The 15,983-nt window shown below is 31.9% G+C and overlaps 1 protein-coding gene across 2 annotated transcripts in view; it reads left to right on the forward strand.

Moving 5' to 3' along the window:
- LOC100884038 (zwei Ig domain protein zig-8) overlaps nt 1-14,816 on the forward strand; it is a 168,134-nt gene extending 153,318 nt beyond the window's left edge. For both annotated transcript variants that reach the window (XM_003705637.3, XM_076540877.1), the window contains exons 5-7: nt 7,300-7,486; nt 11,165-11,286; nt 13,643-14,816. In XM_003705637.3, coding sequence (XP_003705685.1) covers nt 7,300-7,486; nt 11,165-11,286; nt 13,643-13,776 — 443 coding nt within the window. In that variant the 3' untranslated portion in view covers nt 13,777-14,816. The remainder of the gene's footprint in view (nt 1-7,299; nt 7,487-11,164; nt 11,287-13,642) is intronic.
- The last annotated feature ends 1,167 nt before the right edge of the window (nt 14,817-15,983 follow it).

Consider the following 15,983-nt stretch of genomic DNA (forward strand, 5'->3'; position numbering starts at 1 on the left):
CTTGCTTGTTGCTGCATCCTTTTGCTTCACCCTTCAGGGCCGCTCTCCAAGTGTTCGCAGCGTTCCTTCCCTCGCCATGCTGGATATTCTGGTTATTCTCAGTGCGGCCCCTTTTCTCCAACATCGTTGTGTCTTCGGAGTTTCCAGAGTGCTGGAGCGTTTTCCACAGTTCTTCCAGCACTTTTCCGTCATTTTCCCGCTTTGCACTGTTCTTCTGCACTCGCGCACGTGGTCACGTATATTCCCCTGTACCCGCAACACTCCTAGCACTTCACTGCACTCTCACAACACTTTCCTAACACTACACCGAGTTAGTTGCCTATCTGTTAATTATTTATTATTTATTATTTATTAATTTATTAACCTACTAATCACTTCACTATTTATAATAATTTATTTGTTAATTATGAACTAATTAATATTATTATTATTATTATTATTATTATTATTATTAATCTCATTCACTTCACTTCATTTATTAATCAATTAATTAATTAATTAATTTATTTCTTCCTTCCTTCACTTTGTTCCGTGTCGTCTCGCCTCTTCCTCTTTTCCTCCTCCCTGTCTTCTTGCTTCAGCCAATCCGCTTACCATTTGAAAAACGCGCCATGTCTCCGCCATCTTGCTTGTTGCCGCGTGCCTCCGCTTCGCCCATAGGCTTCGTCCCTGAAGGCAGCTCTCCAAGCGCTTGCGGCAATCCTTCCTCCGCCATCTTACTTGTTGCCGCGTGCCTTCGCTTCGCCTTTAGGCTTCGTCCTTAAGGGCCGCTCTCCATGCGCCTGTAGCGACCCTTCCCCGGCCATGCTGGATGTTTGCGAACCGGCCTTTACGCTCTGCGCTTTCCCTCGCGCGGAGATGCCCACGTGTTCGTACGATATATCGAAGCATGCTTGACCGACGCCATTATTTATTTACTATCAAGAAAATACAAAATAGCCAAAACTAATCACCGCATGCATTCAGTATGCCTCATTCGCCCTTTCCCGCACTCTAAATCCCTAATGACATTTGCATTATAATTAATTAATCTAAATTCTACGACTTTCTATCGCAACTTCTACATGTCGCACGACCACGTGTTCACGCAAGTCCTTCTTCGAGGGCAGCTTTCACCCTTAAATTGCACTATTTCACTCGCGATATATAAATAATCGTATTTAAGTCGCGCACATATTTATTTTATTCCGCGGTCGGTCCGAACACTCGTTTCCTCGCTTTCGATTACTCATGGGTTTGCACCCCATGCTTTTCCTCGCGTCGCGTGGAGGTCGCCATTACCGAAATTTCGTTTTTTATTTATAACTTCACTATTCCACTTCCGATTTTCACAAAATTTCACCGCCCACTTCCCCCACAGTCTCCCCTCACTTCACAACATTATTTATCTCACTTAAACCACTTTTCCCACCAAAAATTGTAATTTATCGCGGAGCGACCCCCGAACACGTGCGCTCGCCACGACCTAACCCACCCTCTCCGAGGACCCTCCTATCTCAAACTCGACAAAACAAAATGCAGAAAACACGGAAAACATTCAATCCTTGGGTATCGGTTGAAGGATCTTGATCTATTCGTTCTACCAAACTACGAGAAAAGAATTATACGAGTTAACTTGCAAAATAAAGGAGTAAAATATACGAGTAGATATTTGTTACGATATGTGTACCCTTTTAGCTTCGGATAAATCAGTTTTTGTAAAATTATAGTTAGGTTAGGAAAGATCTTTTGTTCCTCCGCAAGCCTTCTTTACTCCCACTAGTAGTTTTCTTTGGTTACATATAAGTTTATTTTGAAAATGGGGCAAGTCTTGAAAAGATGAAGGTAACAACAAAACTTGATTTGATATTTTTATGTAGAAGCAATCTATAGTGAAAATAATTGAAATTCCTTAATATTTTGGTAATGAAAGTTTGGAGAAGAAAATTTGATTAACGGTATTGGATATTTATTTTGAAAGTGAGGTTACATCTAAGGTTATGTCTGACATCATGTCATATCTTAGATAATATCTCAAGTTAGATAATGTTCATCTTTTCAAAAATGAAGATAACAATAAAACTTAATATATTTTTATGTAGAAGCAATCTATAGTGAAAATAATTTAAATTCCTTAAAAATTTTAGTAATGGATGTTTATATGTATGTTTTAGTATTAGATAATTATTTTGAATGTGGTGCAAACTTAGGTTAATATTATTTTTGATCGAATATATTACGGTACAATTTGACTCTGGTTTCTAATAATATAATATTGCGAATAACTACAAATTGTATAATATTGGCATAACCTCAATACGATCGAAGATCTATACGTCAGTCTAGGTATCAATGCTTCTATTATCAACTTGCAAGTTCCAGTTCAGTTTCTAATAAATCCTCGACAGAGTTGACGGTTCTTGTTTTAGTATCGGTGCAACCCCTTAACAATTTCACTGTTATTTGAAAATTAATTGGGAATCGTGGTTTATTTCATTAGGAGAAATATGACTCAGTATGATATGAGTTGAGATTTGAATCTCTGGAAATTTGGAGATTTATAAATTTAGGAATTTTTGGAAATTTGGAATTTGGGAAATTTGGAATTTGGGAAATTTGGAATTTGGGAAATTTGGAATTTGGGAAATTTGGAATTTGGGAAATTTGGAATTTGGGAAATTTGGAATTTGGGAAATTTGGAATTTTGAAGATTTGGAATATTGGAGATTTGGAATTTTGGAGATTTGAAATTCTGAAGATTTGGAATTCTGGAGATTTGGAATTCTGGAGATTTGGAATTCTGGAGATTTGGAATTCTGGCGATTTGGAATTTTGGAGATTTGGAATTTTGGAGATTTGGAATTTTGGAGATTTGGAATTTTGGAGATTTAGAATTTTGGAGATTTGGAATTTTGGAGATTTGGAATTTTGGAGATTTGGAATTTTGGAATTTTGGTATTTTGAAATTTTGGAACTTTGGAATTTTGGAATTTTGGAATTTTGGAATTGTGGAATTTTGGAATTTTGGAATTTTGGAATTTTGGAATTTTGGAATTTTGGAATTTTGGAATTGTGGAATTTTGGAATTTTGGAATTTTGGAATTTTGGAATTTTGGAATTTTGGAATATAGGAACATAAGAATATAAGAATCCCTAAAACGAGAATTATAAAGACGACTCCTCTAAAAGTGAATCTAGCACGTAATAACAAGAAAATAAAAATGCTTCCCTAAGTAATAACGCCAGTCCGATAAAATCCTCATTTCCAAGGAATTTCACTTTTACGTTCACAGCAGAGAACTGGTAATAAAAGAATCTTAGAATGAGGATCTAAACATGAAAACAATTCGAAGCAAAGTAAAAATAGTTCGCCTTTTTGTAATATCGATCGTTACACATCGATCGCTGTGATCACGGAGTTGTTCAAAACGGAAGACGCCGCAGGCGGTCGTGTTACTTCGCATACGATATCAATCACTCTTGCCACATGGCGTCGACCAAGCTCGTGTTCAATTAGGGCGCAACGAAGCAAGCTCCCACGGTAAAGCTCCTCGATCGATAGCATTGCAAGGGCACAATAAGATGATTCCCAGAGCGCTTTTATCGTTGTCAACGCCTGTGGAGCGATTTGCTTGGGAAACAGGTAATCGCGTCAGGAGGATCCATTTACAAAGCCTAGGAATCAATAATTAACTGAATTAAACCTATCACTTCAATATATTCAACCGGCCACAATTTTTTGGAGTCATCTTGCAACACTTGGATCATTATTTATTATCGTTATTAACTTATGTTTAGTTTAACATAGACAATTTTTTTGGAATTAAACCTGTCACTTTAATATGTTCAACCCGACGCAATCTTTTGGAGTCATCTTGCAATATTTGGATCATTATTTGTTATCATTATTAAATTACGTTTAGTTTATTACAGAAAATTTATTTATTCTTCCTCTTTGAATCACTGCTAATAATCGTAGAAATAATAATGATCACTGCTTATATAATTAGAAGCATATGTGAAACACCACGTGTTTCTCACATATGTGGTCCACACTGCCAGAAGAATGCAATGCCTATGAACAACTGGTGGTTCACACTGCCAGAAGAATGCAGTTCCTGTGAACTACTAGTGGTCCACGCCATTTTGAACGTGTTAATGAAATTACGTTGTGAATTGTGTCCTATGTCTTACTACATATATCTTCTTCAAGATAGTTTCTGTACTTTTCACGTTGAACTTCAACTTGACTTCAACTTCATTCTTGTGAGGTTCACTCTTGTAACTTTCGTTTGAGGAAGACTTGACATTTCTGTTGTATTATGGAATATATTTCCTTTCAGGTATTACATATATGAATGGTATACGTATGTCTATGGTTCATTGTTAATGTGAAGATTTAATGGTAATTTGTAGTGAAATTTAGTGAATTTTTTGTGGAACTAACGACCTAAATGTCCTAAATTTGGAAATGCATAAGTATGAAAATTTAGTGGGGTTCTTAATAAGACTACCCACTTAAATGTCCTAAATTTAGAAATTGTATAAATACGAATATTTAGTGGGTTCTTAATAGAACTAACTACTCAGAGATCTTAAAATAAATGTATGATGATCATTCATGACTAAAAATTTAGTAAGGTGTTTAACATAATATAATTCATCACAATAGTATCTACACCAACTGTGAATATATGATGGGTTCAAACAATAAATCCTAAAAATCCAATTCCTGATATTGCATAAATTATTCCAATATCTTCAAACATCATCCAACATTCTTCTTTACCACTAGTTAACTTTAACTCATTCTAATAATTCATAACTAACTAATATTAATATTAACTGACCAGTGATCACTGGCCATTTGATCACATCAAAATGTCCTCCCTTAATAACAAAAGTAGGTAATAGCAGTTTTACTTGAACTATTCAGTAAACTAGTTACCCAAATTTGATAAGGCAAAGGTGAATCAAAAAGCCAAAATCTGGTACACATGTACGAATGAACGTACAAATTCAAAAATAGACGGACAAGGGTTGAACACAAAGTTGGAGCTGACTCTTCAGTATAGTGGAGCGGTGAACCATTTCGTTCCCCTTTTATCGAATAGTAGTACTGTTGAAAACTTGCCCGCATATAGCTCTCGTGAACGAATTTTCGGCTCAATTGGACAATGCCTTCTGTTCTGAATGTGAACGTAAATTGTCGACATTTTAATGAACACTGGAGTTATGAGGAAAACTATGACATTGTATTATGACGAAAAGTGTAATGGGGTATTATGAGGAAAACTGTAATAGGGTATTGTGAGGAAAGTTGTGATATTGTATTATGACGAAAATTATGATATTGTATTATGACATAAATTATAATATTTTATTATGACAAAAATTATAGTAGAGTATTATAAACTATAACAATGCATTATGACAAAAATTATAATATCGTGTTATGACTGAAATTATAACATTGTATCATGACAAAAATTATAATATGTTATTATGACATAGATTATAATATTTTATTATGACAAAAATTATAGTAGGGTATTATAACAGAAACTATAACATTGTATTATGACATAAATTATAATATCGTGTTATGACTGAAATTATAACATTGTATCATGACAAAAATTATAATATTTTATTATGACAAAAATTATAATATGTTATTATGACATAAATTATAATATCGTATTATGACAAAAATTATAACATTGTATCATGACAAAAATGATAATATCGTATTATGACAAAAATTATAACATTGTAACATGACAAAAATTATAATATGTTATTATGACATAAATTATAATATTTTATTATGACAAAAATTATAATATTGTATTATAACAAAAACTATAATACAATATAACAAAAATTTAAATATAGAAATTATTAACAAGAAGTAAGAATTTGTTCTCAGCTACCAAAATTATTAAAACTTTTTAATAATTAATAACAAAATTTTTAAAATACAATATCAAAGATTATTATATAATTAACATCAGCTGAATAAGCTTTCTAATTTTCGTATTTTATTTCAATATTCCCTATAACATAACTCTGCAATTTTACGTCACAGTCTCCATCAAAATTCATTTGATACACGATCTAATTTAATGAAGCCATAATTCCCCAATTTCACGAAATATTAAACAATTGATAACTGAAATTGAACAGTTTAGTTCAGAAATGATTGCAAACCGCGTCAAAAGGTTTTGTTAAACGACAGCTCAAAGCTCGAAAATAAGTTAATAATTTTCCCGTTGAATCTCAAATTTCTCGTTCACGTTTCACATTTCCGATACAAATGCGTCGAATCGAACCCGTTTAACGGACAATAACGGCGTTCATCGTTGGCATTATCGATAACGAACCGATGGCTTTGTCAAACGACCCGGCTTTTAAAATCCGCGCGCGTATCTAACGCTGCCGCTCGCAAATAAATCGCATAAACTGATTTGCGGTTCGCGGCGTGCTCGAAACGAGTTTCAATCCCGTGAAAGATTCAATTACCCTGCGGAAATCTTGCGGGACCCCATGGACTAAAGCATTTTGTACTACATACAATGGGATCGCGTTTCGTGTCACGTACAATCGTCGTTCTGATTTTCACCTGATTTTTCAAACGGTAGTTGGGAAAAAACGGCAGTGTCGCTGGTTAATTGATTTTACGATGCTTTGGATTAGTGATGAATACTGTTTGAATTAAACTAATTGTAACTAAATAATTATGACTTTATAAATAATATTTAGCTAATAAATAAATGACATTTAATAAATGATATTAAGCACAATAATTACAATTTCAGAAATAATATTTAAGAGATACTGTTTGAATTAGACTAACTATAAATAATTATGATTTTACAGATAATATTTAGTAAAATAAATAAATGGAGTTGGCACGTGAAGAGGCTGACCCAGATATTTAAAAGAACCTTGCCTTCAATTGGTCAAAACACAAAAATGAACTCCTACACATATAGTAGACAATTGACTCTCACAGTCACACTATTAATAGGCTATTAGGTAAAAAACAAACACTCGGCCAACGTCTCAAGAGTGAGATTACATGAATTGTATTCAGCAATTATTATTGTCATTATTATTCTCATTTATCAAAATGTAATTAAAAGTGTTCACATGAGGGATAGAGCTTCTTTTACTTTTGGTCCATCACGCGCCAAATCATGGGTTCACTACGATAGGTTTATTCTTGCGTAGCAATCAATTAGATAAAAAGATCAGAGATCGATATTGCAGTAGAAACAAATTGCAGCAAGATGAAAATTTATCCTTCCTTTCCAGCTCCGGATATCAGGATCGTGGACGAGGCCAGACACGAGTTGCGAGACCGTTATTACAAAACTGGTAGCGGTATCGAGTTGGCATGTGTCGCGCGGCCATCTTGTCCCGACTCGAAGATACCGCATCCCGTCTGGAGGAAAAATGGCGAAACGTTGCCGGATCACGTGAACGTTTATCACATTAATGGGTGAGCATACGTAGCGACAGAACGAGAACTACGATAGATAGGCCACGTTCCGATTTACGTTTCTTTTATCGATGTTCAATTGTGTACGCGTACCGGTGAGCTTTATACCATCCGATGAAAGCTCTCCGCTACGTCGACTACACGCTTTCTGGATAACGAGCGAACCGTTTAATCTCCCTTGAGGCATTCCTGTGAAACGTTCAATGCCTTTACGACCGCCGCTTCTATTTCGATTCGGTACTTTCGCTCGTCCGCGTGTGTACATACATTGTCGTTTGCTGCTCTTTCGACAGATGTCGTAATGGGGGATGTACGCCTGGTTTTATTTACTGTTGCGTCGCGGTATATTGCCGTAATTGGGGATGTTGGGTTGGAGTGTCTTTTGAAGGTAGGGAGATTTGTGGATTGAAGATTTGGGGATTTGGGGATTTGGGGATTTGAGGATTTGAGGATTTAGCGATTTAGGGATTTCGGGATTTGAGGATTTTGAGGATTTTGGGATTTTGGGATCTTGGGATTTTTGGTTTTGGGATTTGGGGAGTTGGAGATTAGGGAATTTGGGGATTTCAGGACTTAGGGATTTGGCGATATGAGGATTTAGAGATATAGGGATTTGGAGATATGGGGATTTGGAGATATGGGGATTTGGAGATATGGGGATTTGGAGATATGGGGATTTGGAGATATGGGGATTTGGAAATTTGAGGATTTGGAAATATGGGGATTTGGAAATTTGAGGATTTGGAGATATGGGGATTTGGAGATATGGGGATTTGGAGATATGGGGATTTGGAGATATGGGGATTTGGAGATATGAGGATTTGGAGATATGGGGATTTGAAGATGTGGTGATTTGGAGATGTGGGGATTTGGAAATTTGAGGATTTGGAGATTTGAGAATTTGGAAATTTGGGAATTTGGGAATTTGAGAATTTGGGAATTTGGGAATTTGGGAATTTGGGAATATGAAATTTGGTAATTTTGGGATTTTAGAATATAAGATTTGGAAATTCAGGGATTTGGGAATTTAGGTATTTGAGTATTTGAGAGTTTAAGTACTTGGGAATTTGGGTATTTGGGTTATTTTAGAATTTGTGAATTTGGGTATTTGGGTTATTTTAGAATTTGGGAATTTGAGAATTTGAGAATTTGAGAATTTGAGAATTTGCGAATTTGAGAATTTGAGAATTTGAGAATTTGAGAATTTGAGAATTTGAGAATTTGAGAATTTGAGAATTATGAAATATGAGAATTTGAGGTTTGGGGATTTAGGGATTCAGTTGGAAACTCAAAAATTTCCAGTCTTGGATCTCAGGTAGTTAAGAATTTAAAGATGAGGGGTTCCAGTACTTGGCAATTAGAAAAATTGAAGTTTTTATGATTTGAGTAATTAAGAATTTAAGAATTTAGAAATTTAAAAATCTGTAAATTCAAAAATTTGGGAATATGTAGATTTAGAAAATTGGAAATTTGGGAATTTAAAAATTTTTTAATTTAAGACTTGCGAACTTAGTAATGTCAGATTTAGTGATTTTGAGAATTAGGGTTAAGAAATTTGACACATAATGTGTTAGACCATTTGAATATTTAAAGATGTAGGATTATGAAAATTTAGGAAATTTGAAAGATTCAGAAATTTACCAATTAGATTATTAAAAATTTTCAGAATTATTGTATTTGACCATTTGAAAACTTAAGAAGTTAAAGACTTTTAAGAATTTTAAATGGAAGAGTTTAATAACTTCCAGATTTCAAGTTTGGAAATTCGACAATAACATTATCTATATATTTTGCAATTTCCCATTTTGAAATCAATACATTTAAATATCTAAATTCTAAAACTCTGAAAATTACAATAAGAATGTTATTGAAATTAAAAAATTTAGAAATAAACATTATAAATCTTACGTGTATTGAATTATCATATGATCATATGATCAAGTTATTACAATTAATTCTGTATAAATACGTGTCTCCTCCAAAGCAAACTAAAAATAGTTCCAATAACAACTCAATATTTAACGAGGTAAGAAACATAATGTTTGATGTTATTTTAGCAAAACTCGAAGACAGAAATACGGAATGTATATTATGATTATCCTTACTTACTCCTAACTAACTTGCCTTACGGGGATTTCGATCTGATTCAGCTTACCTCAACAGCATCCAAATTACTGGATGAGACCACAATGGCGCCTTGTTAGATATGTTATAATACTGTCTGTCCAATTCTAGTCAGGATCCGTAGTGTTTACAGAAACCGTTTCGATTTAATAGACAATACCGAACCCCGGCAAGATTCATACAATTTAATACGAATCCATGTTTCGAATACAGAAATCAGAGACCTTACTGTAAACACTTTTGTGCAAATATATTCTTATCGTTATTTTCTCAGAGAATTAATTTAGTTATAATACTTTGTGGTTTTGTCAGAATCAAGTATGAAATGATGAGATATATATTTCGTAGAGGGCGAGAATATTATTGGGTACAGTGACGTAGTTGGAAAGGGGGTTAATTTTACCCTTAATGGTACAGTTAAGATTGTATGTCGATTTTGAACGTGTGGATATTTTGAATTTTTGGGATTTTGTGTTTAGATATTTTGTATTTGGAGGATTTAGAAATCTTAGGTTTTGGGGAATGTGAGATTTCAGAACTTCAGAATTTGGGAATTTTAGAACTTTAGAATTTTAGAATTTTAGAATTTTAGAATTTTAGAATTTCAGAATTTCAGAATTTCAGAATTTCAGAATTTCAGAATTTCAGAATTTCAGAATTTCAGAATTTCAGAATTTCAGAATTTCAGAATTTCAGAATTTCAGAATTTCAGAATTTTAAAATTTGGAAATTTAAGAGTTTGATGATTGAAATTCGGATTTCATAAATTTGACAATTGGAAAATTTGAACATTTGAAGACTTGAGAATATGAGAATGTGAGAATTTACAAATTTCAAGAGATTCCAAAATTTAACATTTGTGGAATTTGAACACTTAAGGATTTGAGGATGTGAGAATATGAGAATTTAGAAATCTAGAAAAATTTAGAAATTCAGAATTTGGTGATTTTTAAAATATACTAAAAATATTCTTTTATGTCACTTTTCAAAATTGATAAAAAAATTCTAAATTTCAAAAATGACAGATTTCGAGTAGACTTAAAAATTTCAAATATAAAGATAATTATTAATAATTATTATACGTAATATACATAATACATAATTATGCATAATGTATATAATAATTAATTAACAAAAAATATACTTATTTACCTGATAAAAATAAATGCATAAAGAAAGCCTTCAATAAAGAAATTGTTAATTATTCCTCATTAATCAAAATAGAATTATCATAATTATTAATTAATCTATTAAATATATTAATGAAGTAATGTATTGAATTAATTAGTTCATTGAAACCCACCATCCCTAAAAATTACAATTTCCTTTTAAAAAACTTGTCGCATAAAACGAGATATAAATTTATATACCGAATGTTAAATACGTAAAAATTTCGCACGTTGATTTATTCATGGAATTCAACCTAATCGTTTAGATCAATTTTTCGGATGTTACACGGTTGGAGGGTTGCAAACGTTTGCGCTTTTTCGCGGGAAATATCTATTGAAATCCGTATCGTACGTCCAATGTGTAACATGGCTACTGATTTTTCAGGTCGAACGAAGATCTGGTGACCAAGCTGTACATCGAACAGGCAAAAAAGACTGACAGTGGTGAATACTCGTGCTCAGTGAGCCAATTCAGTACTGCCGCAGTGCATATTCACGTTTTGAATGGTAAATTCAATTAAACACATGTGGTGACAAAATGTTATTGTCCATTATCGTAACACTTTGTAGTAAAAAAAATATGAAGTGTTGGAAACAAGGAAGAGTGGACAATAGAACGGGGATTTAGTGATGTCGAAGTTATTAGATACGAGTCAAATCTATTCCGACAAAAATTGTTAACAAAATTTTCAATTTTTATTGTTCCACGTTTCAAAATTTTTAGATTTCTGTTTTTCAAGTTTTCAAGATTTCAAAGTTTTAGTTCACCAATTTTTTAAGTTTTCAAGTTTTCGAGTTTTCAAGTTTTCAGATTTTCAAGTTTTTAAGTTTTCAAGTTTTCAAGTCTTCAAGTTTGCAAGTTTTCAATTTTTCAAGTTTCCAAGTTTTCAAGTTTTCGAGTTTTCAAGTTTTCAGGTTTTCAAGTTTTCAAGTTTTCAAGTTTTCAAGTCTTCAAGTCTTCAAGTTTGCAAGTTTTCAATTTTTCAAGTTTCCAAGTTTTCAAGTTTTCGAGTTTTCGAGTTTTCAAGTTTGCAAGTTTTCAATTTTTCAAGTTTTCGCGTTTTCGAGTTTTCGAGTTTTCAAGTTTACAAGTTTGCAAGTTTGCAAGTTTTCAAGTTTTCAAGTTTTCAATTCTTTAATTTTTCAAGTTTTCATGTTTTCAAATTTTCGATTCCGAAATATCCTTGTACTTCCAAAATTCCAAAATGTCTACTTTCCAAAAGTTCAAACACGTAAACTAAAAAACTCCCAAGTATCCCATTTCTTAAATTCCCACATTTGTACATTTTTCATTTGAAAAGTTTAAACATACAAATACAGATGTTACACGTATCACAACTTTTCCAACAAATTAATCATAAATTTGTTTTAACTTGAAAATTCCAAAAAACGTTCAATGAAACGTTGCGTCGCATTAATTACTGTCTACGAAAAATGAATTTTATTTCGTAGAAATGTTACCAGAGTTACAAGCTTGCATTTTAACCGTGTACGATATATTAAAAATAATATTAACGTAACGTGAAACAAATTGTGTAAAATAGTTGAAGTAGCTTCTATATAATTGGTTTACCAATAATTCCGTATTTACAGTACACGTTTATCGAAATTTTGATGTGTTTGCCAGCACGAAATGCGTGTTTATTAAATCTGTTGTTTCTGATAAATATTGGAATGCAGCACAAACTCAACTGTTATTTCATTTTGATATTTAAACGTTATTCGAGATGGAATGGTGCCAAATTAAAGCTAAAATCATATCGAATGATTCGTTTATACGATTATTAATTATTCTGACAAATTACGATCTTTTGTCGTTCAATTTTTGTTATAAACTTGCATGATTATTTTTATATGAACATGTATCATGTTATAAACATACATATATGTGTAAATATGTATTTTATTATAAACATATAAAAACATTTCATCATAAATATGTATAAACATGTAATTTATTATGAACATATGTAAACATGTATAAATATGTATCTTATTATGAACATATATAAACACGCATGAATATGTATTTTATTATCCACATATGTAAACACATATAAAGATGTATTTCGTTGTGAACACATATGAACAAACAGAACAATATTTCATGTTAGAAAATATTATTAAACTTTTTAAATGAAACGACGTTAGATAATGCTGCTATTGATTATTGATAAATTATCAATATTTTAATTGATACTTTAACAATACATTGATGATATGATTGAAGCTAATGAAAATGATTGAAGTATATGTTTATAATGTAACATTTGATTCCATAATTCGTATTTATATATTTTTGATTCATTTTCAAACCTAACCTTACCTGGTATATATATAATTTTATCATTCTAACCTGTTTATTTAGATCCATCTTCAAACCTAACCTTACCTAATATACAATTTTATCATTCTAATCTTGAGGTTCCATCTTTAAACCTAACCTCACCTGCTATATAATTTCATTATTCTAATCTTGAGGTTCCATCTTCAAACCTAACCTAACTTGATGCATTTATTATGCAAATCTGTTTACTCTTGATCAAACTCGATCTTTGAACTAAATCTAATTTAACCTAACTGCAACCAAACATATTTAAGTGATAAAATTATGGACCAAGATAAGTTAGGTTATATTAATATTTAAAGCAGAATAAATAAATTCACATATAGTTAATAATTGACGTCCATAGAAAATGAAGATAACAACAAATAAATAGGACTCAAATAACAGAAACAAAAATTTTAAATTATCTTTCTGTGACTCTACAATAAAATAGTTACAATATTCCTCGTATCACATATCACTCATAATATACATATGATTAGTTTGTTATAATAAATATTTAATTATATTTCACAGGTGAAAAGCAAGCAGCAGTTCACCATGACCAGTGGAATGCAGCGCGAGCAAATCACCATGAAAAATTGAGCAGGTTATACATCATGATCGCCAGCTTTCTCCTGCCTCAAGTTTGGATGATCAACTCGCCATGAATCCAGTCGGATCTTAAAACCATAATCGCACGTTACTTCGTCTCATCCGTTTGTGGGTGAAAACGTTGAAGCAACAGATCAGTATTACAATGGACGAAAATTGCGGAATCAATTATTGTATGCAATAAATTAGCGTGTATTGTATACAATACTGCGATAATAAATATAAGCGTGGAGATTAACTCGTCTCGAATCTGGCGACAGGAAATATTCTTTGAGGAATCCCGTTGGACCTGATAAATACATGTTACCATATGTTTCCTGAAAAAAAGAATTTATCAACTAGCATAAACTGTTAATTTTTAATAAACTTTAGCTATAATTACAATCTTCATTTAATGATTAAAGTTTGGCCATTTTAATTCAGCATTCCACCCTTTGCAATTATTATTTTCTTAATAATTTATATTAGTTTTATAATTTGTATGGACTTTGTATATTTAATCAGTAAAATTATTTTAAAGATCTTCAAAGAAACCATTGTAAAAAAATTCATTACACATTTCTATAAGTTCGAGTACTTGAATTCACGAAATAACTAACACGAAAATAAGCGAAAAATTAAGATAAATTAAAGTTAAAAATTAAGCTGCGATTTCCGGAAAAATAAGAAAATAAGAAAATTATGATACTATAATTTGCAATTTAATGACGTAAGGTTTTGTATTTTACATTTAAGAATAAACAGGAAAACTTCATTGAATATACGTAACTATTTTTTACTCGATAATAAGAATGCACGTAAGAACGTTGGAAGTGCATTGTAACATGCATTTATTGGGTTGATACGTAATTGTTTGCAACGAGCAACTGCGTGTACTAGTAGTGAAAAAGTATGATCGTAAACGTTCCATTCTCCTGTTCTCAATGGCCTGTACATAAAAACAATATTAACAATTGTATAGCGGAGAGAATACATATTGCGCTCGATCGACCTGCTGCCATCTCATGTAATTTCACAGATGTGTACATCGCTTACCTTTAAATGTGTAACGACATGCATACGTTCTCGGTTAATAAACTGTACTTAACTAATTTTATCTAAACTTTTCTGCTGATTTATTCTCCTATCCTCATGGCTAAATCTTCATTAATAAAAGGTACTTATTATAATAAGAATAATATCTGAATTGAGTTAAGAGTTAGAGCTAAGTAAGACTGGATTATTTGACATTTTGGTCGTTCTCTTTAGGGGTCATTTAAAATTGCATTAAATATGAGGATACATGTTACCTATATTCTTTAAAATTCATATTTAGGAACGTGCATTCCTTGAAATTTATATTTGGATACGTATAATATTTTAACTAAACATTTTAAGTTTCTGGGAATGCAATTTAAAGAATATTGAATTTTTTTAGTTTTTGCCATTCTTAGGTTTCTATATCATCGATGAGATGTGAAATCAATTGAGCTAATCCACCAAAAATATAGGAATTATCTTCCCATTTTTTATAATCACTCAATTAATAACTTCACAACAATAACTAATTCTACTGAAATTGATTCTGAATTTTCTATTAATACATGTTCTTGAATGAAGGTTTAATTATAGAATGAAATAGTAAATGATTTTGTTTTTTAAATAAAAATGAAAATGATCAAACGACCATTCATAAATGCAAACAGAACTCTTCTTGACCAACGGCTTTGATAAGAGAAATCTTCTTGACCGACGGCTTTAATAACAGAACTCTTCTTAATCGGCGGCTTTTGTAACAGAAATCTTCTTGACCGACGGCTTTGGTAAGAGAACTCTTCGTAATCGGCGGCTATTATAACAGAAATCTTCTTGACCGACGGCTTTGATGAGAGAAATTTTCTTAATCGGCGGCTTTTTATAACAGAAATCTTCTTGATCGACGGTTTTGATAACAGAAATCTTCTTGATCGACGGTTTTGATAACAGAAATCTTCTTGATCTACGGCTTTGATAGCAAAAATCTTCTTGACCGACAGCTTTAATAACACAAATCTTCTTGATCTACGGCTTTCATAATAGAACTCTTCTTGGCCGACGACCCTAATAATCACCACAAACATATAGAGTTTGTTTTTCTATATTTAAAATAGTCAATAAATAATAACTTTCAATAATAACTGATTTATTGAATTTAATTTTGAAATATGTGGTTCTGAATTTAGATTTGATTATGGAATGAATAACGAACGTTTTTCTTTTAGAAATACAATTGAACATAAATAAA

The sequence above is a fragment of the Megachile rotundata genome, chromosome 2 (assembly GCF_050947335.1).
Source record: "Megachile rotundata isolate GNS110a chromosome 2, iyMegRotu1, whole genome shotgun sequence".
NCBI classification, from domain to species: domain Eukaryota; kingdom Metazoa; phylum Arthropoda; class Insecta; order Hymenoptera; family Megachilidae; genus Megachile; species Megachile rotundata.